Source organism: Crocodylus porosus, unplaced genomic scaffold (genome assembly GCF_001723895.1).
Source record: "Crocodylus porosus isolate Cpor-Errol unplaced genomic scaffold, CroPor_comp1, whole genome shotgun sequence".
NCBI classification, from domain to species: Eukaryota; Metazoa; Chordata; order Crocodylia; family Crocodylidae; genus Crocodylus; species Crocodylus porosus.
Genome location: NW_017728911.1, coordinates 39,780,881 through 39,805,318, shown reverse-complemented (window position 1 = coordinate 39,805,318; position 24,438 = coordinate 39,780,881). Strand labels below are relative to the sequence as shown.

Sequence of the window (24,438 nt, the reverse complement as noted above, 5' to 3'; positions counted from 1 at the left end):
GTATTGGAAAAAATCTCCCAAGAAGCCAATTAGAGCCGGTAAAGTAGATAGATAATGTGTCTGCTCGCACTGCATTTTCAGAACAGCCCATTCATTTGCGTTCCCATTGATCTTCAGGAGATACGGCGTGGAGCAGGTCAGGAGGATGGGTTCATTAAAGACTTCAGATGCATGGAGAAGTCCTACTAGAAGTCAAGAGCCCTCCTCCATTGTCAGAGGTTGTGGAGCAAGTCAAAGTGCCATCAAGGTGACACGGTTACCCCTTCCTGTTGCAAGCATATCCATTTTTTCCCCCCACTAAATTGATCTAAGTGCCTCTGAAAGTTAATGCCACGTACCTTTAGAGGAGCAGAACTGCAAAGCCAAACTTTATATACATACATCATAACATCTATAAACTTGCAGGGGTATAAGTATGGCTCTTCTCTGGCTGCACACACAGGCTACGGTAGATGACCCAAGGCTGCATTGGCATATTTCTACCAGCATTTAAAGCACAACAAAAGACAGATTCAGGGACGGCTGCACCAATAGGCTAAGCTGCGCAGAGTCCAACATTGTCTCCTATACACTTTGGGTGCTGTGTAGTACCACAATGCACCCCTTTGGCAACACCAACAACAGAAGCAGTGACCTACGCAGAATATTGCGAACAGACCATATAGCAAGGTTGGACCGGAGACGCAATGAAGACAGCGACTTTGGACCCAACTTTACCATGCTATAATCCTTATTCACATGGAGGACAGGCTGCAACACCTGGTCTCTCCACTATAATGATGCTTTTATAGCAACACAATTAAGATTACCAAGACATTTTCTGCTGCATGAAGTCAGATGAAGTTTGCAGCTGCCGTCGAGCATGGACCCTTTTGCAATCTGCCAAGCACTTTGTATTCCCCGCGAGACACGGCTCAACACTGCATTGCATTGCACAATCCCGGCCCGGGACGCTTTCCCTTTTCAGTCCAACCTGTCCTGTTGGAGCCTTCTGCTCCTTGCGTGGCTCAGGTCCCCTTTGGGGGATGTAGCAGAGACTGGCCACTCACATAGGCAAAGAAGAGGACACTGGTGGAGAGACATTCGTAAAACTATGGATTTTATGGAACTGTGTGTACTCCTTGTCAACCACACTGAGCATCAAGCCCCCTGGGGAAAGGGAGTCGGTGCCAGAGGGTGGCATTGTTCATCCCTGGCAGCTGCAGGCAAGAACCTGAAAGAAAAAACAGGAGAGAGAGAGAGAGAGAGAGAGATAGAGAGAGAGAGAGAGAGAGAGAATAAAAAAAGAGGAGACTGGAAATAAGGAGAAGAGCCTTATTGCTAACAGAGACCTCCCGGCACAGCAGAAGTTGCAGTTCTGTGCCACTGCAGTTCCCTCGACAACTCAGCTCGCAAGTCGTCACAGATGCTCCGATGGGGAAGACACTTACCATGAATACAGTCGGGGGAAAAACACAAAAGCCTGTGGTTAGACAGTCATTCTGAGAGTCTGTTTCACATTTATTATTACAAGGGACGGAGAAGTTACCAATGCACCGGGGATGATATTTGTGGGCCTTGTCACGCTGCCGATTGTGGAGCAATGCAGTGTTTCAGTAGGACAAGGCTTCCAAAACGAAGCAGGAGGAGGGGAGATCAGGGCACTCCCTCCACGCTGGCATATAGGACCGATGTCCCATTCGCCTCACTAGTTATGCCATGACCCATCAGCAAAAGTATCACAGGAGTCACAGAAGTTTAGGGCTCAAAGGGACCTCGTGAGATCATCGGGTCCATCCCCCATCATCTGTTGTTCGAAAATCAGTGGGTCTCATTCCCCACTTGCTCACACGGGGGAATGACGTTTTTTGGGTACTTAGGAAGCTTCTCAAACAACCGACCATTGAAAGGGGCACGACAAATGCAGAACGACTGAGGCAACCAGAGCTGGCGCTCCACCGACTCCTGGTAACGGTTAAGCATTTCTTGTGTCATTATGCTTACGGTTTTGCAATACAGAGATGTTGCATTTTGCTCTTCAGGTCTAAAAGAATTAATTTAAAATAAATCGAGAGGTTGGTTTTGTTATTGGGGTTTGGGTTAAAAAAAAAAAAGCCCTAATCTTGGGCTGATCCCATTTCACTGAAATGCCATAACAGTTGTAACCTGAAACAAATTAAACCACTGTCACCTGTCCTCAGCTCAACCACCTCAGCAGACAGTATCACAAGGATAAAGACAAGGCACAAAGGAAGAGGGGAAACTAATAGAAAAAAAGGGGAAAAAATAAATGGAGACTATATACAGGGGCGGGAAAAAAGGGAGGGAAAGATTAGCAAGATAGTCTAAACATATCTATTCCTAATTCTGCTACAACATGTAACACTTAGCATTAACAATGAAAGGTCCAAGCTTCCTTCCCAAATGCTGGTGAGTTGGTCTGGATCCTGCAATCCTCCCGCCAAAGGGCATCTGCGACAGAGGGTTTGGCAGTACCTTGCACTGCTGAGCTACGGGTTTGTTCCCCGCTACCTCTGTCCTTTTTGTTTTGATGCTTTGCCTTTTGCAATGTCCCTCTCCCTGTTCAGAGACTACAGCATCCTCATATTCATTTAGGCACCAACAGCAGCACCGGTTCAGCAACAAACCCTGCGCAGTGAAGCCGACCAGCAAAACGTCTTTAACCAGAAACTGCCATGGGTGACTTTTGTGCATCTTGTACCGGACACACGCATGCTAATGAGCAACATTTTACTCACAGCCAGTGAATGCACAAAACAAACTAATTACACCAAGCAATTCACAGCTCAGAAATCAGCTATCATGTGCAAACTACATGATCATAAAGGGAACTAATAGCAAGTCACACAAAAAAGCTTCCAAGAAAATTTCCACTATGAAGTAAAATGAGTAATATCTGGCTTGAGATGTGGTCAGTTATTCATACCAGAAGCTGGCTAAGTACATAACAAGCTTTGAGAAAAGTTGCCTGAGTCAAAATGTCCTACTCCCCCCAGAAATTTCCTAAGAAATCCCTTGCCAGGATGCTTGGGGTTTATAAACAAGGAGGATACTCAGGGAGGCTCGCCTTTAGGTATCTTCCCACAGCAGACATACACGTCATAGTCATTATTCTTTAACAAGGGGTCAATTAGACGTATGAACTTTAAGGCCACACACCTGCAAAACCTTACACACATCCTTAGCATCGTGCACATGAGCAGTCCCATGGATTTTGACGGGACAATTCAGACGCTTAAAATTAAGCATAGGCTTAAGCACTTGGAGCACACATTTCATCTCAGACATGCTGTAATTAAAGAAAAATAAGTTACTATAGGCAGACATCTTCCTGCTGGAGACAGTAAGATATGAAACTCTCTTTCAACAAGTCTAAAGCTTCACCTATGAAGTATTTTCACAGGCATTTTGGAAAACTATTCTAGTACCAGTGCACAACACGGTAATAAGAGTAAACGCCCCATCTATCCGTTCTCCAGTTCACTGCATTTAGTGATACAGCATATTCCAAGGCTGCATTTTTAAATGAACATGCTTTAGCCATCGTAGTGGAAAAGGCAGGATGTAACAGTACCTGGAAAAGCAGGAGAGACCAGTGCTAAGGACTGTATTAAACACAGCAATGGGCACATAACAGCGATGGAAAGTGCTACTGAGCCATTCATCTGGGAAAACGTATGCTGAATAAGCAATCGCAGAACCTGAAAATAAAAACACCCAGATCAGTCCTGAATATTATCGATGTATTATTCAGTAACCTTTTTTCTACAATGGTTTATGTCTCGCACAAACGCACGCAGGTCAGGTAGTGGCTTGTTTCTTTCACAGAGACCTTCAGCATGCCCTGGCGTGGGGCTTGAGAGGTAACAAATGCCTGCAGTCCCCCAACACGAACGAGACCTGTGGGGATAACGGGATGAATTCCGACCCCCGGGAAACAAACCTCCGACTTTCAAACAAGCCGGCGACTTGCTATATCAGGACGTTTTTAGTTGCAGGGGAAATGCTTCTAGTGTCTCTGGTGTTCGTGTGTCATTGCGGGCCCATGCGCTTTCTTGCATTTCACCCAGGTCTATGCCCAAATTATTTTATTAAGTGCCAGGAGTAACTACCACCCGGGTAGCTGCCAAGAGGATGCCGGACACAGAAAGGAGGAACGAACCCCACCAACCCCGTTCTTTTACACGTAGGGTAAAGAAACCCAGCAGCAGCAACTTCACCCCAGGACGCATCTGATTTGCAAGCCAGACAGCAGCTCCCCCACAACCCTTACATGAGATGCATCGCTGAGATTAAACCGGCTCTGGGCAGGGTCCTTTCAGCAACCCTGCATGTGACTGAGCACTGATAAGAATTATCTGCGAATTCCCGGGAGGGTGGCTACGTTAGCGACGTGTGCCGAATTGGTGTTTCAGCCTGCAGAGCAGCTTGGGGGATAATGTCTCTCGCTTATTTTTTCTTTTTGGTGGGGGGGGGCATGGAGATTTGGGGCTGTTTGGATCCAGGGCTTCTTCCTTTTATGCTAGGAATCAGCAATAAGAGCATCAGTGACAGATATGGTTTATAAGCCAAAGGCCACTCCAAACCATGTCAAATCCATAGGAATAATCAAGAGCAATGAGATCCAGGGCCTGCGTTTGCATCGTTAAAACACCAGAAGGATGCTCACGCAGGTCTCCTGGACTCAGCGTTCAGTAAACCATGTCTGTGAAGCTGTAGCAGTAGCAAGCTGCCACGCCGGCCTCTTCTCTACGATTCATGCACAGCACGTGCTTGTGAAAAAAAGCCAGCGCCGTCCTTCAAGGATCGCGCAGCGGACGACAGGACCCAGCACGGACAGATCGAAGCCAGGCGCGGGAGGGCAGCAGAAGTCCCGAGAACAGCTCTTTTCCCAGGCCGGCTCTGGCAGCGACAGCTGGGCGAGCGGTGCGTGTCCGCAGGGATGGGGTTTGTGTGTGTGTGTGTGCTGAGCTAACATGCACAGTGCTGCTGTTCACCCAACTGCGGGGCCGGTGTCGAGGGCTGGCATGCCTCCACCCCTGAGGGCTGCAGGTCACATTGGATTAAAGACAGGAAAAACCCCTGGTGATTCACAAAGCCCAGACAACCGCATGCACTGTGCAGCTGGGGTGGAGACGGCCTCTCTGTCGCAAGCTCCCGCTCCCGGGCGCTGAGAGCGGTCAGGAGATCCCTTTCCTCCCTTCCTCCAGCTCCTTAGCGCACAAAGTGGTGCAAGAGCCTTTCCCCCTTGCATTCAGCAACGCAAGATGCTCCAACGGGCTGAAGTGACTTGGGAACTTCAGACCCATTCTCGGGAACCTAAATGCCATCAGCTTTCAGGATATGTTCATGCAATGCCACACCAGCGATCTCCGATTGCACTAGCTCCACGACAGGAAGCGGAGGAGCCCGTCTGGGCAGCACTACACCTGGCCTCATTAGCCCCACTGAGATACACCCTTAACGAGATGGGAGGTCAACCCCAAAGGCCTAGGCAGCTCGGAAAATCCCACCCGTTATTCTGCGCAGCGTTTGCAGCGGCTCTTACCCAGGCTGTAGATGCTGAGGCTGCCGTAATCAAAGAAGTAACAGATGTGTCTCGCCTGGGTGGACATCGTACTGAACGTGTGGGCACAGCTGGACATGAAGGGGTAAATGCAGCAGGTGATCATGTAGGCAAGAAGGGGCCAAGTGTACGCGTCGTTGCAGAGATCCAGCGAATATAACAAGGCAAGCAGCTTCCCTAGGAAGTAGCTGGAAGACAAAGGCTTCAGTGAGACCTGGCTTGTTACGGGGCAATCTTGGCTCCACCGAAGGCAACAACCGACTCGTCTCGATTTCGGTGGGGCCAGGATTTCCACCTTGCTCATTTTGCCTGGTGGGCCTAGCCGTGGGTTACTGCAATCTGGGCTCCCGGGCACTTTTTTTGCTCGAAGCCGTGAGCGCAGCTCGCGACTCGCCCCGGTGCCAGCGTCCCCTTCCCCTGCCGCCTCCCACCCCCGATGGGTTATCAACCCATCGCCGATTCCCACGGATGGAGGAGGGCTGGTAAGAATATCTCAAGGCAGCATCTGAGAGAAAGCAGGGTAAATACCAGGCAGGCACAAAATGCGTCCAGATATTTAGGGTTTCATTTGTCATTTGGAAGACACTGAGGAGGCAATCTGCGGCTGAGCTTCTGGGATGGCGGTACCCGAACACGATGCCCTGCTCACGAAACACCTGGAAGGGAATGAGCAGAAGCCTCTCATTTAGACGGGCTCTGTGCTGTTCACCCTGCACCACGGGAGTGTATTCAGATGGATCCGGCCCTGCATCCGTACCCCTGCTCAGGAGCTGTCTGGAAGAGGGGCGTTGTTTTGAGCTGCGATGCAGCATATCAGGAATTGCCTTTTGTTCTGAATGTGTGGGCTAAGCCAGCTGGTGGGTGGACAAAAGTGGCACGCTCCCCTCCTTACCTGCCCAGGTGAGGAACAACCACAGGGCAGGAGCCTGAAGCACCCAGGGGATCCTAGTCTCCAGGAGGACAGGTCTGAGCGTGCCCAATCCACATCCCACTGTCCCCGAGTCTGCTGACAAGTTTCAGCTGTTAATGAGCAGCTTTGGATTGGGCCCCACTGAGGCCTGGGGTGCCGAGGTCCCCGCCGGCAGCCATCCAGGCAGGGAGCGTATCCGTGGATTGGATGCATGGGGCACACTCACCCACATGCTCCTTGGGATGCACAGACAGGCCAAGGGTGTCCTGAGTGGTACAGGCAGCTCGTGTGTGTGGCACGTGGCAGATTAGGGAGGGGACGGGCAGCACAGGGGCACGTGGGTGAGAAAGGGAAAGCAGAGCAGCAGGTGGGGCAGGGAGCACAAGGCAAGAAGCAGCAAGCAGAGCAGCAGACCAGGCTGGGAGCACAGCATGCAGAGCAGCAGTGGGACAGGGGAAGAGGATCTGAGCGGCACTCAGGTAGGGGGCAGGGCTAATTTGTGGTGCACCTGCCAAAAAAGCTGGCCCTACTGGCATGGACCAACCCTCAATGCAGTGCCTGATCCTGCAGGCACCCGGGGCTTGCAGCAGATCTGTCTGCCATGGCTTCTGTCTGCTCAGAGCAGTGTGGAGGCCAGCCCATGGCTACGCTCGTGCCCACGCTGGCAGGACCAGAACATCCCGGCACACCCCAGCTTTGCAAGATGCACCGTCTTGAGACCTCACATGGATATCCTAGGCCTGATTTTCCAAACAGCTCAAGTGATCGATCTCTAGAAAACAAGGCCAGGCCAAAGTGCCTTAGCAAGGGCAAAGCATCCCAACTGCATGCACCAGCTTTGCTAGTCTTGTCCCGATCACACTAACTGCTCACCTGGCGCATGGCTCCCACAGCAAAGGGCACGGGATACCCCAGCACACACACAAGAGCGCTCCATCTGACCTGCTGCTTTTGCCCTCCCACAGAAGCTAAGTATTAGCTTTAAAAAAAACAACCAACACACTTCATTTCTCGGTAGAGGTTTTGGCTGGCCTTGGTCTGCATTTTTTGGAACATGAGGCCAATTTTCTTTGCAGAGTGGGGCAATGTCTGTTGATGCAAGAGGGTTGGCTGGTTTGGGGTTTTTTTTTTTCCTTTCCCAACTCCACTGGCCTTTCCGCAATAACAAAATATTATGCCACATGCTCAACATTTTCCGTTTTTCACAACACAGATTTCTTGCTTTTAAATCTGTTTTTAAAGATATTGTGAATAACAGTCAAAATCATATTCATCACAACCTGCTTTTTGGTGGATGGAAGTTCTCTGGTCACATTAATAATTTTTCCCATAAGCAACAAGCGTATATATAAGGGGGGGTGTGCGCGCGCGTGTGCGTGTGTATGCATACACTTGCATATATACACACACCTGAACTGCAGTATTAAATATTTGGGCTAAAGCCTGCATCCTAAACAAGCAAACCTCATCCCACTCATAAAAAAAAAAAGAGACCCTCTTTTTTGCAGAAATTCTTGAAATATTGAATTTACTTTGCTTTGCTTGAAGTAATTTTTATACATTTATATAGGAGTATGTGTGTGTCTATCTGTATCTAGATATATCGAGAGAGAGAGAGCGCACGCGCGCCAAAATCTATCCATCAATCTATATAATATCTAGCTATCTCTAGGTAGATTGCAGATCTATTAGATAGATTATATTTACACACACATGTAGCTAGATAGATGGATATTAGATATCTCTAGATAAATTATATTTACACACACACATATCTGTCTATCTAATAGAAATATTTACACACACGTATACACATATATCTGGTATCTAATATCTAACTATAGATGGATTATATTTATACACACATATGTATATATATATCTATCAACAGATAGACAGACACACACACCCCCCACTTCAAACACAGCAAACTAACTCCAATATTTCAAGAATTTCTGGAAAAAAGGGTCTTTTCTTGCACGGGATGAGGACTGCTAGGCTTGGACGCAGAGTCTAACCCAAATATTTAATATTCCAGCTCCTCTTTAAACGCTCCCAAGTGACGATTCAGAAAGAAAAGCTGCACCAGGCTGCAACAGGCTACTACGTCCCAACACAGCCACAGCCAGACTCAAGAGAGACCCACGAAGCAAAACCACACTTACTTTGGGCACTTGATTAATGTTGAGCAGCTTTGGCAACTTCAAGCTCAGCATCGTGGTCAGGCCAGGCAGCACCTGCTTTGGCTCTGAATGCTTTCCGCCTCCACCGCCCTGGAGACCGGCTCCGGCTAATCCTTCATCGGTGACTCAGGCTGAGGATGTCTTCACTTCCACCTCCCTACCTCTTCACCCAGCGCCTACTGCCAAGGCCCCGGGCTTGTGCGCTAGGGAGAGCAAGAGCACAAATACAAGGGAGGTTGCTATAGTGAAAGCAGTGATTGAGGGAAGGGCCCTGGCCAGGTAACTTTGGATTCAGGCATGCACGGGCTGCATTTTGCACGGCTTTGCTCCCAACACTGGCTGGGGATTCATGAGTCCTCTAAAGCTTGCGACTGAGCAGGCAGTACGGCTGGCTGAACAGAGCCTACGGGCCACTTACAGCCTTCTTACGCTGGGCTGAAGGGAAGAGCAGCCCTCGCCACAAGGACCGTGGAAGCAGAGAAGCTGCTACCTCGGGCCCAGACCGCAGGCGTTTCGGAGAGGGGAGGGCGGCCTGAGGTGCAGCACTGACACAGGGCCTGGGAAAGAGGGAGAAAGTCTAGACCCTCGCCCAGGCCTCCACAGCCTTGGGGTCGGGGCTCTGTCCCCCACACTGCCAGCGGTTGCACCAGCGGGATGCTCCCGCGCTCCGTCAGGGACCCATTGCTCTGGTCGTTTTGGTCCCACGGCTGCGAACCAAGCCAAGACACGGGCTCTCCCTGGCTACAGCACAAGCTCCGCGCGTGGCAGGCCCAGCTCCTGAGCCGGGAGCAGCTCATTTCAGGCTCGCAAAAAGACAAGAGCCGTCTTCCAGAGCTGCCACGGGGAAGATCTCAGCTCGGGCTTGTCCTTGGACGTTAGCAGATGGGAAGGAGGTACGGAAGTGTCCGCGCTGCAGCGGTCTGAGGTTCCCCAAAGTCCTGGGGGCTCCTTCCCACAAGGGGGGGGATAAGCAGGGTGGCCGTGAGATGCCGACTCCTCTCCGAACCCCCCACCTCAGCCCTCGCAGCTCTCACCACCAGTCCAGCCGGCCTGGGTGCGCAGCTCGGAGAGGCTGGTGGGAGACGGGAATAACCGGCTCTCGGGTCCTGGCTAGGCCCCGCGGAGAGGAGCTTTGAGCCTGTTTCCACAGCCGCAGAAAGGGGCTGCGCACAAGCCTGCGGGCCGAACCAGGGCTCAGGACGCCCGGGTCCCGATGCCAACCTCGCCTCTCACCGTCTGGTCTCGGACACGTCTCCGCGCCTCGGTTTCTTTTTTGCACAACGACCACAACAGGCATTGCCTCGTGGGGTGCTCCTGGCAGGCGCGAGGAGGGCTCTTCTCCAGTGAAATCACAGCCCCTGGCAGGTGCAGCCATCACCGAGAGCCCCCCTCCGCCTCGAGAGGAAGCAGATGCGCTCCCACCTCGCCGCGGGGAACAGGCGCCGAGCCGCAAAGCGCTTTGAAGAGCTCCTCGCAAACGGGTATTTGCGGCATCTCTCGGGGAGCGGTGCCTGGGGGACCCCCGGGCTCAGGGACGTGCTGCCGTTCAACTCGCCCGCAGCACGCGGCTGCTATTCCCACCACGCGAAGGGGGCCCGACGCTAGTCGCGGGCTGGCTTCTGCACTTACATTTTGACCTAACTGTACAGTTCAGGCCGGTACACTTCCTCCTGAGGTTTCCAAACCGGCCTCAGGAGCGTTGGGTTGGGAAGGAGGAAGAGGAGGAGGGAGCCTACTTTCCCAGAGAGAGTCTCTGCTTTTTCCCTGCACCTGCAAAACCCATGCCGGCCAGGCCACCACCCCTAAGCCACGAGGGGCTCTTCAGCTTAGCGCCCGGCAGAAATTGCCATCAAAAGTGGGGGCATTTACAGAACACATTGGGTAAGCCTCAAGAGGCGAACTGCCTCGGGAGCCCTTCTGCCTGCTGACTTTGTGCAAATGTTAGCAAAGGTGCTAGCGGCGTTCGGCATCGTTCCCCAAGGGCCCGCGTGCAGTTATGGCTCTCTCTCATGCCAACAGCTCGTGGGGTTGGGCAGGATGGGTTATTGTGGACAGACGTCATGCCATCACTTGGGGCGCTTGTACACATGACAGTCACAAGAAATCCCAGACAAGTCTTTGCAAGTTTGCATGACAAAAGGAAAACATTTCTCCGCTGCAAAGAGCGTGCAACAGCGCACTCGCACACACATCCCATGTTCCCGATCTGTGCTGACCTGCTGCAGTCTGGTGGGGTTTAACCCACAGCCAGGTCTCCACAGCTGGGCAGGCGGTGCCACGCGGTACCCAGCAAGTGACAGGGGTCATTTCAGCGCGAGTCCCCAAACACCTCGTTTATCAGCCCGCCTCAGCTTCCAGCGAATCTGCAGCCAGTTGGCACTAGCAGAGCCAGATAACAAAGGCAGCACTTGAAGGAAACGCTGCACTATATTTAAAAGACCGCGACCCAAGGGAAGGAAAAACATCGGCACCGCAAAAAAACATCTTTTGCAAGTGGCAGTTTCATTCTTGGCTTTGTCCGTAAGTGCTGCCTCCGGCAGACCGCCCCAGAGCCTCTTATCCTCTTCTCTCTGCGACTACGGTCCGGGTCGCAACTTCGATGATGGCTCCGAGGACTCTGCGCCTTGCCGGAGTGGACTTTAAGTTGGACATTGATTTTACCCTGACCCTTGTCACCAGCAGTAGAAAAACTGCATAGCAAGCACAGCTTTTGCTATCCTTTTCCACCCCAAAATTACCCCCTGTCTAATGGATTAAAAAGGCTCCCATCTCCCCCCTCCGGTGCCCCACACCTTCTCGCTGGGGTGTGCGTTGCTATCTCCTCTCCAACGCACGCGGAAAATGAATGCTATGGTCCACCCTCCAAAGCCACTTCTCAGAAACAAGTTAACCTTTACTCACCTGCTTCTAAAGAGGAAAGTGAACAGAGCCAAGAACATTCAGCGCGACAGAAAACCAAATCAGAAAGGGCATTTAGTCAAAGTTTACACACTTAGTGCTTTAGCTTTGCCATTATGTGTAATTATCTTTCACATCGTCCCGAACTTACTGCCCAAGATCTCCTCTATCGATCGATAGATAGACATACGCACCAAGATACGTACGTGCAGATAGATAGATGCAGACAGACAGACAGACAGGCATTTACACACACATCTCTCTCCAGCATCTATCCATCTGTCTAATATCTAGCTACCTCCGAGGCCTTTTGTCATGTTATGTGCAGCCTAGGATCTATTGAGACCTGCAGACCAAATGCTGGGCCTGGCCCCACACGGGGTGGAGAGGCTTTGCCCCCCTGTCGTCCCCATTTTTAGGCATCCAGCATTACGCAGGACTGGACCTGACACCGCCACCGCCACCCAGGCAGCTTGGCACAGAGGCTGGGAGATTCCTCTACCAACACCCTTGGTCATAAACACAAGGGGAGTCAGGAGACGGAATAAAAATAATCCCTTATCGCAGCAAACTGTCAATGCTCAAGAGGCTCTCAGCGAAGCAGCTCCGCTTAAACCCGAGCTTGCGGACCAGCGCGGGATGGCCACGCTGCTTCAGAAGGGGCACTCGGGACCCGCTTCCCTGAACTGCGGCATCTCGCCGCCTGGGAAGCGAGAACAGGTACGCTCCGCTCACCTGCCCACCGCAGCGCGTGTTACCTGGCCGTACCAACCGCTCAGCTGCAGACGCACGTGCACAGTGGAGAAAACACCCACCCCTGCCATTACTTTATTTCCCAGCAAGTTGCTACTCTCTTGCTGTCCCTATCAGCAGCCTCCATACGCCGCTCGTTACCCAATCCTCTGCCTAAAGACGAGGTAGAAACTCGTTCTGCGCAGAAGGCGCGTCCGCTCCGCCCCGCCGGGCTCCTCTCCGGGCACAGGACCCGAGAGCACCGGTCCTGAAACATCCTGGGTGAGCACGAGCCTGCGCTGGGCAGCGCCAGCCGAACCAACCTTACCTTCTGCACGCAGGTTTTGCCCATTCTCTCTCCACGCTGGCATCCGTGGCTGACCACCAAGACCCACAAGACTTGTGTCAGTGTGGTTCACTGCTTCAGCTTGTTGCAAAACGGGTGTCGGAAGCAGAGTAGAGCAATCTCTGCCCAGCTCCCAAACCAATGCACAGGCGGCGCGACTAGCACAGCCCACCGACCACGCGCAGGGGACACCACCCTACCCCCAGCAAGGGGAAAGGTGACCACCGACATAACAAGGGCCACGGGTTGCACAAACAAATCATTGCCACGCGCCGTCATAAGGGTATAAATAGCTAGAAGTCCCTTGTAAAGGTTAGGTGCCCCATCCAGCCTCTCCCCATTTTGCAGGCCTCACATGCGCAGCATGTTGCACCGAGCTCAGTGGAGCGGCGGGAGCATGAGAGTTTCCTGGTCCAGCTCCAAAACTGGCTTTGAACCCGGCATGAAAGGCAGAGCTCCATTTCCCTGCTTATCTGCCAATTCAGAGATGCCTACGCCCATACATGCAGAGTTGATATTTTTATGAGGCACGCTGCACTCGCCGCACACCCGTCTGTATGCACTGGACCTGGCTTTCCTTCCCCAGGAATATTTCTCCCTGACATTGTAACCTCCAGTTTTAAAGCCTGTGGTGGGCAAAGGAGAAGGCCTGACGTCCCCCCCACCCTGTATAATCACCTCTCTTCTGCATGCTCAGGCCTTTATTATGCAGAGAAAAATATGGGACTGAGAGGAGCAGGCAGCTACTGAACAACCTTCCCGTGCAGTTGCCCACCGTACAGTTTCTATAGTTACATTTATCATCCCTGGCTGCAGGGCAAACATAATCTGAGTTAAAATACAACAGGACACACTGGAAGGTTTAAATTCAGGGGGCATGGTTTAGCCATTAATAATTAACTTTTATGACTTAATCAGTACCACACGAGAGAGACTAGTTAAACTAGGAAACCAGTGGCTGGGCTGAGCTGCCAAAGCACCAAAGGCTTTGATAGAGGGAATGCCAGATCCTTCCAGACCGAGCAGGGCAAGATCCATAGCAGGCTTTATTGCACTATTATTATTAAATCGTTCACGATGTGCTCAAGACCCGCTGCCAGGAAGCAGCACAACCCCAGCTCAGTTGTAAGCACATGCTTCAACCCCGTAGAAGTCAATGGGGATTCAGCATACCCTTCAGTGCTCTGCTGAAAACAAGGCTTTCATATGTTGCACCCCAGAAGTGGCTGCATTTCACCGGTTTATACTTCAGCTTGTGCAGTTTCAGTAGCATTTTCTTAAAGAAAAGACAATGTCTCCTATTAGAAGAGGGGTGTTCGAAAGGACCCTTGAAAACACTTTCAAATCCACAGTCACCCTTGTAATGCCAGACATTACATTGTTTTTACATTATTTCATATCAAAAACTCTTTTTAGTTGGTATTTAGACCCCCCCCCAAAGCAATTAATTCAGTTTGTTACACGTGCTTTGAACGTGCTTCCAGGGGGTCTTGGAACAAAGGGTGTTAGTAAAGCTTATGATATTTTTAGTACACTATGCATGTGTGAAGGAAGTGACTTAATCCGGATGAGTTACTGCCCTCCTGACACGCGCACACCCCCTACATAAATTTGTACATGTGTGCATATGCGTACCCCAGACACACACACTCGTTCCTCAGTGTCGCCTTTCTCTGTGTGAGGCCACGAGGAAACCGACACTTTCCTTTGCCCACTTCCCCGTGGGCCTTGGCTGTATAAAACGTTTCCGTCCGTTTTCCGCCGCAGGGCAGGAGAGGTCACCAGCTGAGCGTCCCCAAGTCTGGAATGGCTGCTGCAAAGCAAACCCGCCCCGTACTCACATCTCTGCTATGCTTGACCGCAGGCTTCGCCGACACCCTGCTACCCCGGAGCATCGAGGCGGGCGTATGATTTGGCAGCGCACGCCTGGAAAGCACATCTATCACCGGGTGCTAAAGAAGGGAATTAGCTCTGGCTCGGCTGGGGAGCAGGCTTGCAAAAGGAACGGCGACCTGTTGCTCTCGGCAGGGCAGGGGAGCAGAAGGGCAGGACAGGAAAGAGAGCTATGCTGCCTGGCAGGGCAGCCCCAGGGTGGGCCTGCCGCGCGCCGGCTCTGGCTGGGGAAGGACACGCCGAGGTTGTGTGCACCTGCTGCTTTCGGAGACCGAAGGCCGGCTCCAGCTCTGCCGAAGCAGGGAAGGGACAGAAAACAAAGGGGAAGAGCAGAGTGCAAAGCAATCCCGGATGCTGCTCGGGGTGAAGCGCCGAGGCCCGCGGCGCAGCACAGGGGGCCTCCGAGGGGCCTCATCCCCGCGGCCGCCCAGGGAGAGGAGTCAGGAGTGCCCCCCTACCCACAAGCTTGCACGCTGGACATCACTACTGCAGCCAAAGGGAGTGGCGGAGCCGGGGAAACAAAGAGGAAAGGATGCTGGGCCTGTGGCCGCCACGCTCACCCCAAGTTGCGCTGAGCGTGCAAGACCGTGCCATGCAATGGGCTCGGTAACCGGGGAAGGCACGCACCAGCAGCCCGGGGTGCAGAGACACGCGTCCTACCGCCGCTCACCCCACCGTCCCTCCGACTCGAGGACAGGGGCTGTGCGGTCGCCCACGCAGTCGGTACCAAAGTGGCCGCCGCGGGCTCCGGCAGCTCCGCACACCCCCATCGCCTCTCCCTTTCGGCTCCTGACACTGCTGGGCACAGCTCTCCAGCTTAGCCCGAGCTCCTGTATGCAAAACCAAGCCTATTTTTCTCCTTCCCTTTGATAAGGCCTCTATTTTTACTCCAGCTCAGGCAGCCCTGAGTAACATATTTCACAATATTTGAATATAGCAACAGATTAAGAGCCTTGAATTACTGAAGTGTGATACAAGGTCATTACTCTCGTATTATTAAGTAGTTAAAAAACTGTATCTAGGCACAGCACATTATTCACAAATCACGAGGAGCAGAAATAATGGTCATTTTAAATCAGGCCTCATGAATATGCAACAGTACCCCAGGTTTTAATCATACAGGAAAAAAAAATATCTTGACAAAATTAAAGTCTGAGGCTGTTAACCCTCCCACCGCCAGCTCCCAAACGCGAACTCCCGCTTGTCCTTGGACAGCAATGGTCTGCGCGTATTATTTCCTCTCTTTTCCCTTCTTTTTTTTTTAGTTTCAGACCACAACGCATCAGGTCTGACTTCTCCTTTCAGTGCCATTTCATCAGCGGGAGCAATCGAGTCATTCACGTGGAGCGACCCTTGCAAACGGCCTCGACAAACTGACAAAGGAAACGCTGTGACGGCAGGCCGGAGGCCAGCGTGCATCGCTCCCGGCCGCGACCCGGCATTCCTCTTGGGCGTGACGCCGCTTTCAGGCAACCCACCCCGCTGACCGTTACTTACTCAACCCTCCCGGACTGACCTCCTGCCAAGGGCAGACACGCTTCGTCTGGAGTAAGCAGCTACACGAGAAACGGTCCGACGAGCGGAGCAGTCCCGAGCGAGCTCGCCTACGGGGCCCTGCTCTCGGCGGGGTCGGTGACCACGGCACAGCCCCGATTCCCCGAGGCTACAAGCACCTGCATTTCCCAGCATGTGGGAAAAATCATCCCAGCAGGGACCAGCATCACGCAACCCACGGGCAAGGTTCACGACCCAGCAAAGGATACAAACCCTTTTGGGGCTATTGCTTGAGCGTTAGTATAGGCGAGCTCCGATAAGCGTGTGTCCAGGCCCTTTTTTAATCTAGCTAAACTCAGTATCCAGCACAAGTTCCTCCCTTCCATGACGTGGTGTGGAAAAGGACTTCCTGGTGTTTGTTTTAAACTCATCCCCTCATCTTGGGACCCCCTAGGCACCGTACTGCCGCCCCTCCCAGCCCTCACCGCATTTATCCTTGCAAAAGCCCTGGGCTGGAGGCAGGCTCTGAAGGATGCAGTGACTAAGGGACATGCCCTAGGTCATTCAGGAAACATGTGGCAGAGCAGGAATTTGAACCCACCTCTCAAGTGCTGGCAAAGTGATTGAAGCACAATATCACACTTCTTCCCCTCCCTGCCAGTAACAGCACCACATTTGTGCGGACCCCAGCATGCAGCAATAGCCCGCGACCAGCTCTTCACGCAGCCCCGTGGATCACATCCAAAAAACCCTCGCCTTTGCTACCAAGAATCATTTTAAAGATGCATTAAAATTCCAGGCGTGCCGTGTGTCCCACCCATCAAACCTCCAGAACAGGGCGTGTTTGCAAGGTGCTTACTGTCAGCTTTGCAATTGGGAAAGAACAAGCACAGCAGGGCCAGCCGGCTCTCCAACGGAGCTGGAGGAAAGATGACTGGCGTAGGGGTGAGGAGGGCGTGCAGAGCCTGGCCCACTCGAGCGTGCATACACCCTGCACGGTGCACCCTGGCTGCAAGGGACCCAGCAGGGATGTGGGGAGCCCGTGAGCGGAGCACGGCTCCGTCTGGTCCCCTGAACATGCAGGGATGGGGGCAGGTGCACATGAGCCCAGGCCTCCCTGCCTTCTCCCCTTACACGTGCTGGCAAAACCTGCTGGCCCGCGGGGCTTTGCTCCTAAGCAGACTGTGCCTGAAGCTGAAACCTCGGCTCTGCATCCTTGAGAACATGACTTGACTTCGGAAGCAAATGACCTTTCCCACCCGGCTCTGGCACGAAGGCTACGTGCTGTGCGGAGGCAAGAAACTTCTTGCTGCTCAGCTCGATTAACAAAGCCTCATGGAGCTGGTGCAAAGGCCAAGTTGCTCCTCCCTCCGGCCCGCCCTAGCTCCTGGATGGACAACAGCCACCTTGGGGTCAGCTCCCAGGTGGACCCGGACCTGCCGGGTCCCGCCACGGCCGCAGAGACCTAGCGCTGCCTGCTCTGCGTAACCAGGGGGCACAGCAGATTCGCACCTTATACACTAAGCAAAGTGTGTGCGCGCATGTATATGTGTGTGTATATATGCATTGTATTGTATGTGTATATGTGTATCTGTGTATACATGTGTGCATGTGTATATCTTTGTGTATGGGTGTGTGTGTGTATGTATATACGTGTGTATAGGTGGCAGCTATGCTACGCTGGGCTGCTTCTGCTCAGACCCAATGGAGAACGCCGTGCAGTCGAAAGCCTGCCCAACTCTGCCCCAACCAGGCGGCTGGACCAATACAAAGATATCACTCCAGAAGCCCTTGCCTCTCGCCCAGCTTCAGTCATTGCAGCTACGACATCCCTCTTACACTCCCATGTATATAGATGCCAATCTACCAGGCCTCCTACTTGCCTCCAAGCTAAGATGGGGGGACTCCATCTGTCCGGAGCACCCAGAGCAAACAGGCAGACTCACCAGCTTCCCCCGGTGAGCGTGCAGCAGCCACCCCCACCCCCGGGAGCTGTGCAAGCCAAACAAAGAAATAAATGCAAAATTGCAGAGGAGGACTGAAGAGTTCGCCCCAGAGGCTACAGCAAGTCTTACCCTTTGCACCACGACCCGACAGGCTCCTTGCCAACTTATGCAGCAACACGAGGGTTTTTCCAGAGCCTTGAGAAACGCATTTTCCTACTCGTGGGCGATTCTGTGGTCCCATCAGGCAGACAGATGCCTACAGATTACATTCCTGGGCCAAACCCGAGCAAGGGCCTGCGCTTGCTTCTGTAAACAATTAATCTGTTTGGACGAACACGATCAAGCTATCCGCACGCGATGCACACGGCAAACTCCCACCACCGCTCTGCTCGGCTCCGCGCTGCCCAGAGCAGAGTGCCCCCGCGCCGCTCCGGGCTGGGAGACTTGGCGGCGGTTCGGCACGACAGAGGCTCCTTAGGAAATCTCTTAACGGGAAAGCCCCTCGTCGGCGCCGCATCGAATGCCAGCACATCTGCATCCAGTTCTGGCTCAGCTTTTACTCCCAAGGCCGTCAGCGGGGATTTCTCCGCTCACTTCATTCAGTGGAAGCTCTTTCAGTTATTAGCAAAGTTTTCTTCCCCAGAAGCCCGGAGAGCTGGACCGCTGCCTGCTCCTTGCCATTAGCTTTACGGCACATGTTAAGCCATTTCCGTGCTCCTGCCTCTGCTCTAACCCATTTCCTGATTCTTTCAGGGACGGCTTCGTCAGTCCACCGTGTCTTTCGCCTGGCTTCCTCTTCAAGCTGTGTGCGCTCACAGGGGGAGGGAAACCCACGGGCAAAGTCCCGGGAACCGTTAATTTGTGAAACCCCATGCACCTCTACCAGCCAACCTGGCCTGCCAGGAGCATCCTGACTACCTGGCTCCACTATCCCACCGTACAGGCATAGGATAAGTGCCTTGAGACCCGACAGACGTTGCCGCTCTGCATTTTGCACCGGCGGGTCTGGAAAGCTAATGTTCCCTTCTGGTTCTAGGCATCTCTTGAGCTGCATTTTTCTTCTCCAAAGACGTCGATTTAGATTTATTCCACCTGCACTTCCATCTCCTTCGGTGCACGAACCACTGCTGGGCAAATGAGCTGGAAAAGATAAACCCTGCTGCCAAGCAATAACAGCCTAACGAAAAACGTGAAAATTATTCCTGGTTATTTTTACACAGGAGGTGACATACACCGATCAAATACTTCAGCCCAACGGTCCCTCGCGATTAGCTTCGGCTCGCTAACTCGGCAGCGGGGCCGCATGTTGCACCGATGAGAACGAGCAGATTTATTATGCGGTGCTGGACTCAATCCGAGTCCCAGCTGCGAATGGAGGCCCTAACTGCGGGCTTTGTTTCTCTTCTGGCTCTGATCACAAGCATCTCACCGTTACTGGGCACATCTACACATGCAAGTAATGCTATGTGGCTTTACTATACAGCAGACTAATTTGCTGCACAATAAGCACCTGCACGTGTAGATGGTGACACTTTACTGTGCAGTAAATTAGTCTCGTGTAAATACAGCCACTCATGCGGATTTGGGTCCTCCCCAGCTCCTGTGAAGCAGGGACCTCCATTTTGCCAAGGCAAAACCAGGACAGGACAAAAGAAGTCCACCCCACATCTCCTGAATCCCAACCCAGTACCCCGAGCGCTAGGCCTGTGAGCAGCTCTTCCACCAGTTACTTGTGCATCTTTGGAGAACAAGTTTTCCACTCTGAGGGTGGGGGAAGAAGGGGGCTTCCACTGCCTAACTGACCGGCGTGGGTATACAGGGTGTGTTAGACCAGGTTGTTTCCCAGCAGCAGTCCCAAGCTCAGCAACACAGCTTGAGGCAGTCAGGGCCAAGTGTTAGACCATCACTCCTAGGCCATATTGAGGCCCAGAGCTGTAAAGAGCCTTTGCGGAGAGAGCCAAGAGACTCGAGTCAGCTGCTCTTGCCAGGTAAACACATCGGCAACCATCTATGTGTTCACCAAAGTGCCCATGGGATGCAGCGGAGACACTCCCTCCGAGCCAGCAACCGGTATAACGAGTTTCGACCCGGTGGAAAATTACCTCCGATAAACATCTGAGCACGGTGCTTTCCCGAGCTGCTGGCACCGCAGCTGAGACCGGAGGGAAGCCTCGCTCGCGAGGCCCCTGAACGAGCAATGGGCACAGCACGACCCCTCCGGGCAAGCCAGGAGCAAGGGGCTTCCCTGGAGAGAGCCCGGCGTTACCCGGGCCCAAAACAAACCCCCTTGCACTGGGAAAAATGCACCTTTCCGGGCACGCTGGAAGTGGAACAGAAGCACGACACTCCCGCCACGGGCCCGGCACAATGGCTCAGACAGCATCAGAGCGCTGCACTTCCCTCGCCCCAGCGCCGCTGTGCCGACCTGCCAGCCACCCGGGCTCTCGCTCCCACAGGCACATGACAAGACAACTTTCTAAGCCAGCTGCTCCCAGCAAAACGCACCGCTCACAGTCACAATCCTCTTCCCCTCCGCGCTGCCGGTACCGCGGGGACGCGGGGAGCGGCTGGAAGCGAGGGGCACCCTCACGCTGCCCCCAGCTCGGCCGCTGGCCAGCACCTTGCGTCTCATTTGCAGATGCTATAAAGCGAGCCGCTCTTGCTCAGTCGCCCTCCAAAGAGAGAGATAAACGGAGGGAAAAAAAATGCACAGATGGTTTTTCTGCCACCGACTCAGACATCCCCTGTGCACCTCAGCCCTGGCCCAGCACTTTGCACGCGGTGGCGGCCTGAGGGGAGGGCAAACCGGGTGACCTCCCGGGGTCCCACACTTTACGGGGCCCCAAAGGCTTACAACAAATGTCCGACTTGCTTATAGGTCATCAAAATGAAGCCCCTGAGGGGCGCCAAGGCCCCAGCAGCCCTAAGGCCAGCAGTGGCGTGCACAGGTGGATTCTGCTATTACTGTACCCTGTGCAGCCCCCGAGAGGCCATGCAGGCTGCTGGGTGCCTTGCCCTTTCAGCAAGCAAAGCAAGGCACCTAAATAACACCCCTCTGGGCCTTGCTTTAGATGCCTGTTGCATTCAACGCAGGAGTTCACAACGTCGGGGCTGGTACAGGACAACGCGAAGCCAAAATTGCAGCGAAGCACCATGCTCCCTTCTTACTGATGCTGCTCCAGCTACAAGCAGAAGGATGAGGCCTTCTCCCAAAAATCAGTTCTGGCCAAATCCTTCTCCCTCTGTTTGACTGGCCTGGGTGAGGGGAGGAGAGCAGGGCTTTGCACTGGGCGCACTTCGGATCTGTGGAGCAGTTCACTAGGCTCCTGCCAAACAAAGTCTGGGGAAGAAGAGAGGGGAAAAAACACCTCACACATGAGGAAAAGGGAGGATCTGGCCAAGACAGGCACAGGCGTAACAAGTCCCATCTCGACCCGGCTTAGCCTGACAGGCCACTCCTGGTAATTACGGCCCTGAATGTGCCTGCTGCAGCCAGCAGCGACGGCTGCAATGAAGGGCCGGATCCTGCAGTGCTCTCCGAGGCACAACCACGGCAGCAGGGCTGGCGCGGAGAACGGCAGGGCTGCAACGTCTCTTGTTTTGCTTGTTAGCGCCCGTGAGACCAGCGCGAGAGCGTCGCTGGCTGGGGTCCTTCCCCGCACAGCGAACAGACGCAGACTGGGACACCGCATCCCATTTTGGGGGCTGGCTTGTGGCTTTAACGGCCCAAAAATGGGAGAACGAGGCAGAGGAGGGCAGAGGCCTGGTGCACAGGGGCACGTCTCCCACCCTCCACGGAGCCGGCCCGCAGAGCCACCCCAAGATCCTGGGACAAACTGGCCCCGACCGTGACCCCCACTCATAGCATCCCAGAGCAGTGGGGCAGGAAGGGACCTCCAGAAGTCGAAGTCCAACCCCCTGCCTGGCTCAGTCCTGTCCAAACCGTCCCAGACAAACCCCTGGTCTAAACTCTTAGCAAAACTACCGACAAAACGCCCGACCCTGCCCCAGGCACAGCAGCGGGATCACAGCCGCCGACATCCTGCAGCTGCAAAGGTGGTTAAATATACTGGCAGAGGGCAACACAGCCTGTGACAGAGGAAGGCAGCACCCTTTCCCCCCCATGTCCGAACCAGCCTAAGCAGGAAGGAAAATCCCCTCCTGACCCCATCCGCTGCTGCTACCTACCGCAGACAAGCACCACCCAGAGCCAGGAGCCAGGGCTGGGGGATGCCAGGCTGGCAGGGGGGCTGTTCCCATGCACCAGCCCCAGGGGTGTGGGCTGGGGCTGGGGGTTCACCTTGCCTGAGCAGCCTCATGCGGGGTAGACCCTGTCCAGTGCCCCCCTCTCCTGGGGCCTGGGAGGTGCATGGAGCTGCTCCCCAGAGCCAGGAGCCTCTCTGGGGAGGCAGGGCAGTGGGGGATGCTCCTGGACCAGCACCGGCAGCATCTCCTCCTGCCCCCTGCACCCAGCCTGTGCTTCTCAGTTCAGCGAGTCTGCCCCACGCTTCCCTGCCCAGCGAGTGCCCAGCTGAGAGACACCCACCCCCAGACCCTCATCCTGGCACAGAGATGCCAACTGGGGCTGCGGGCACTAGGTCTGGTACCCGGCACAGCCGCATTCACCTATGGGCTCTGGCTGAGGGTTATATGGTGGGAGCAAGTCCACCCTGTCATGACCTGCGGGGGCAGAAGGACCTGCCTGGTATCAGTTTTAAACCCATCACCTACTCATTTCACCCCTAAGACCCCGGCACCACAGGATCGCAGTCCTTCCCAGCCCTCACCAAATGTCTCCTCACAAAAACGCTGGGCTGCAGACCGGCTCTGAAGGACACGGGGACTAAGGGACTGGCCAAAGGTTGTTCAGGAAACATGTGGCAGAGCAGGGATTTGAACCCACCCCTCAAGTGCTGGAGAAATGATTTAAGCACAAGACCCCACTTTTTCCCCTCCCCCGCCACTCACAGCACACCGGGGTCGGCTGCTCCTGGGCGTTGCGCGTCCTGCGCCTTAGAGAAGCTGTTTTGCTCCAACACCGCTGATCACCATTCATACATCCCACCCCTTCCTGGCAGCGCTGCCTCTTGCAAAGGAGGAGGGGAGGGGTATTATTATGCCCATTTTACAGGTGGATAGTGGAGGCAAAGCCTAATTAAATGGCTTTCCCCAGCTCACAGAAAGCATCCAGGGCAGAGCTGGGATATGAACCCAGGGAAGGCATTGCAGTACTAGCAGCCTTCCACATGGTTTCTACACACGCAAACACAGTCGTGCACACGTGAGCTTGTAGATCCTAGTGACAGCTCTAACGTCTGCCGTCAAGGCCATAATGGGACTCTTACCCATCCGACAAACTCCCAGAAAGTTGCATACTCAACATCATTTCTTCATTTTCCAATTAATTGAGAAGTGCTTTCCTTGCACCTTAACACAGGGGAGGTCGTCATTCAAGTCTTGTGCTAGCCTGTGAGTCTGATGAAGGTGGTAGCTCCAAAACGCTGATAGTGACCTACCAGACAGGCCATGTGTCACTATATATTTCTGGACTAGTGAAACCCATTTTTTGTAATAACTATAACAAGTTAATTTGGATGCATTTGGTCTGTATCCGACTCCCTGCAACCACTTCCTCCGTCACCAACTTACCAGATACTTAACAAAAATCTATTTTGCCCACCAAATCTCCAGCCGAGTTAATCAGTTTGTTAATTTAATCCAGTGAACGACACATGAACTGAGGGAGTTCAATAGAATCCAATTAGAGAAAACCTCTGTGAGCATGGGGTGGGATCAATTGGCCTCAATGCAATTTTATGGAAGCCAATTAGAGACAAGAGAGGTGAAACGGAGAGAAAAAAAGGAAAGATGTGGTGCACATTTCCCTGTGTTGCCACTGAGGAGGACTAGGAGTCACGGGGTCTACACCATGCACCAGGCATCACCCTGGCTTCTGCTTTGGTTTTGCATAGGGCATGCGCAGGGATAACAAGATGCCCCTTCATAGAGGTGGGCAGAGCCCCGCGCATTGCCCACAATCACCGGGCAACAAACCAGCGGCAGGGCGAGGAGCAGAGCTGTGCTCTGCCCTTGCACGCCAAGCCAAGGCCCCGCTCCGTTTGCATTGCACAGTGGAAGAGGGGCCACTCCCTGCAGGCCCCCGGGGAGGCGCGCCCGGGCCCAGGGGCAGGGCGGATCTAGTCAGGGGACGTCTGGCGGGACTGGATGTATTTAAATCAGCGGGTCCGGACGATCTCCACCCCCGAGTGCTGAGGGACTTGGCTGCGGTCATTGCGGGACCCTGGCACGGCTGTACGAGCACTCGTGGGGCTCTGGTGTGGGGCCAGAGGACTGGAAGAGGCCAGCGTGGTTCCCATCTTCAAAAAGGGGAGGAAGGAGGACCCGGGGAACCATAGGCCAGTTAGTCTTACCTCGATCCTGGGGAAGCTTTCTGAGAGACTTATCCTGGC

At 53.6% G+C, this 24,438-nt stretch overlaps 1 protein-coding gene across 4 annotated transcripts in view; it reads right to left on the bottom strand.

The window, feature by feature from the left end:
- Positions 1-24,438, bottom strand: part of PAQR5 (progestin and adipoQ receptor family member 5) — a 38,735-nt gene that overhangs the window by 10,455 nt on the left and 3,842 nt on the right. Inside the window, exons 1-5 of one of the 4 annotated variants that reach the window (XM_019533890.1) lie at positions 12,618-12,731; positions 8,642-8,862; positions 6,095-6,222; positions 5,549-5,754; positions 3,575-3,701 (exon numbers count right to left, since the gene is read on the bottom strand). In XM_019533890.1, coding sequence (XP_019389435.1) covers positions 3,575-3,701; positions 5,549-5,754; positions 6,095-6,222; positions 8,642-8,692 — 512 coding nt within the window. In that variant the 5' untranslated portion in view covers positions 8,693-8,862; positions 12,618-12,731. Of the gene's footprint in view, positions 1-3,574; positions 3,702-5,548; positions 5,755-6,094; positions 6,223-8,641; positions 8,987-12,617; positions 12,732-24,438 lie in introns of those variants that run through there. The other 3 variants (XM_019533893.1, XM_019533892.1, XM_019533891.1) reach the window with 3 other exon arrangements.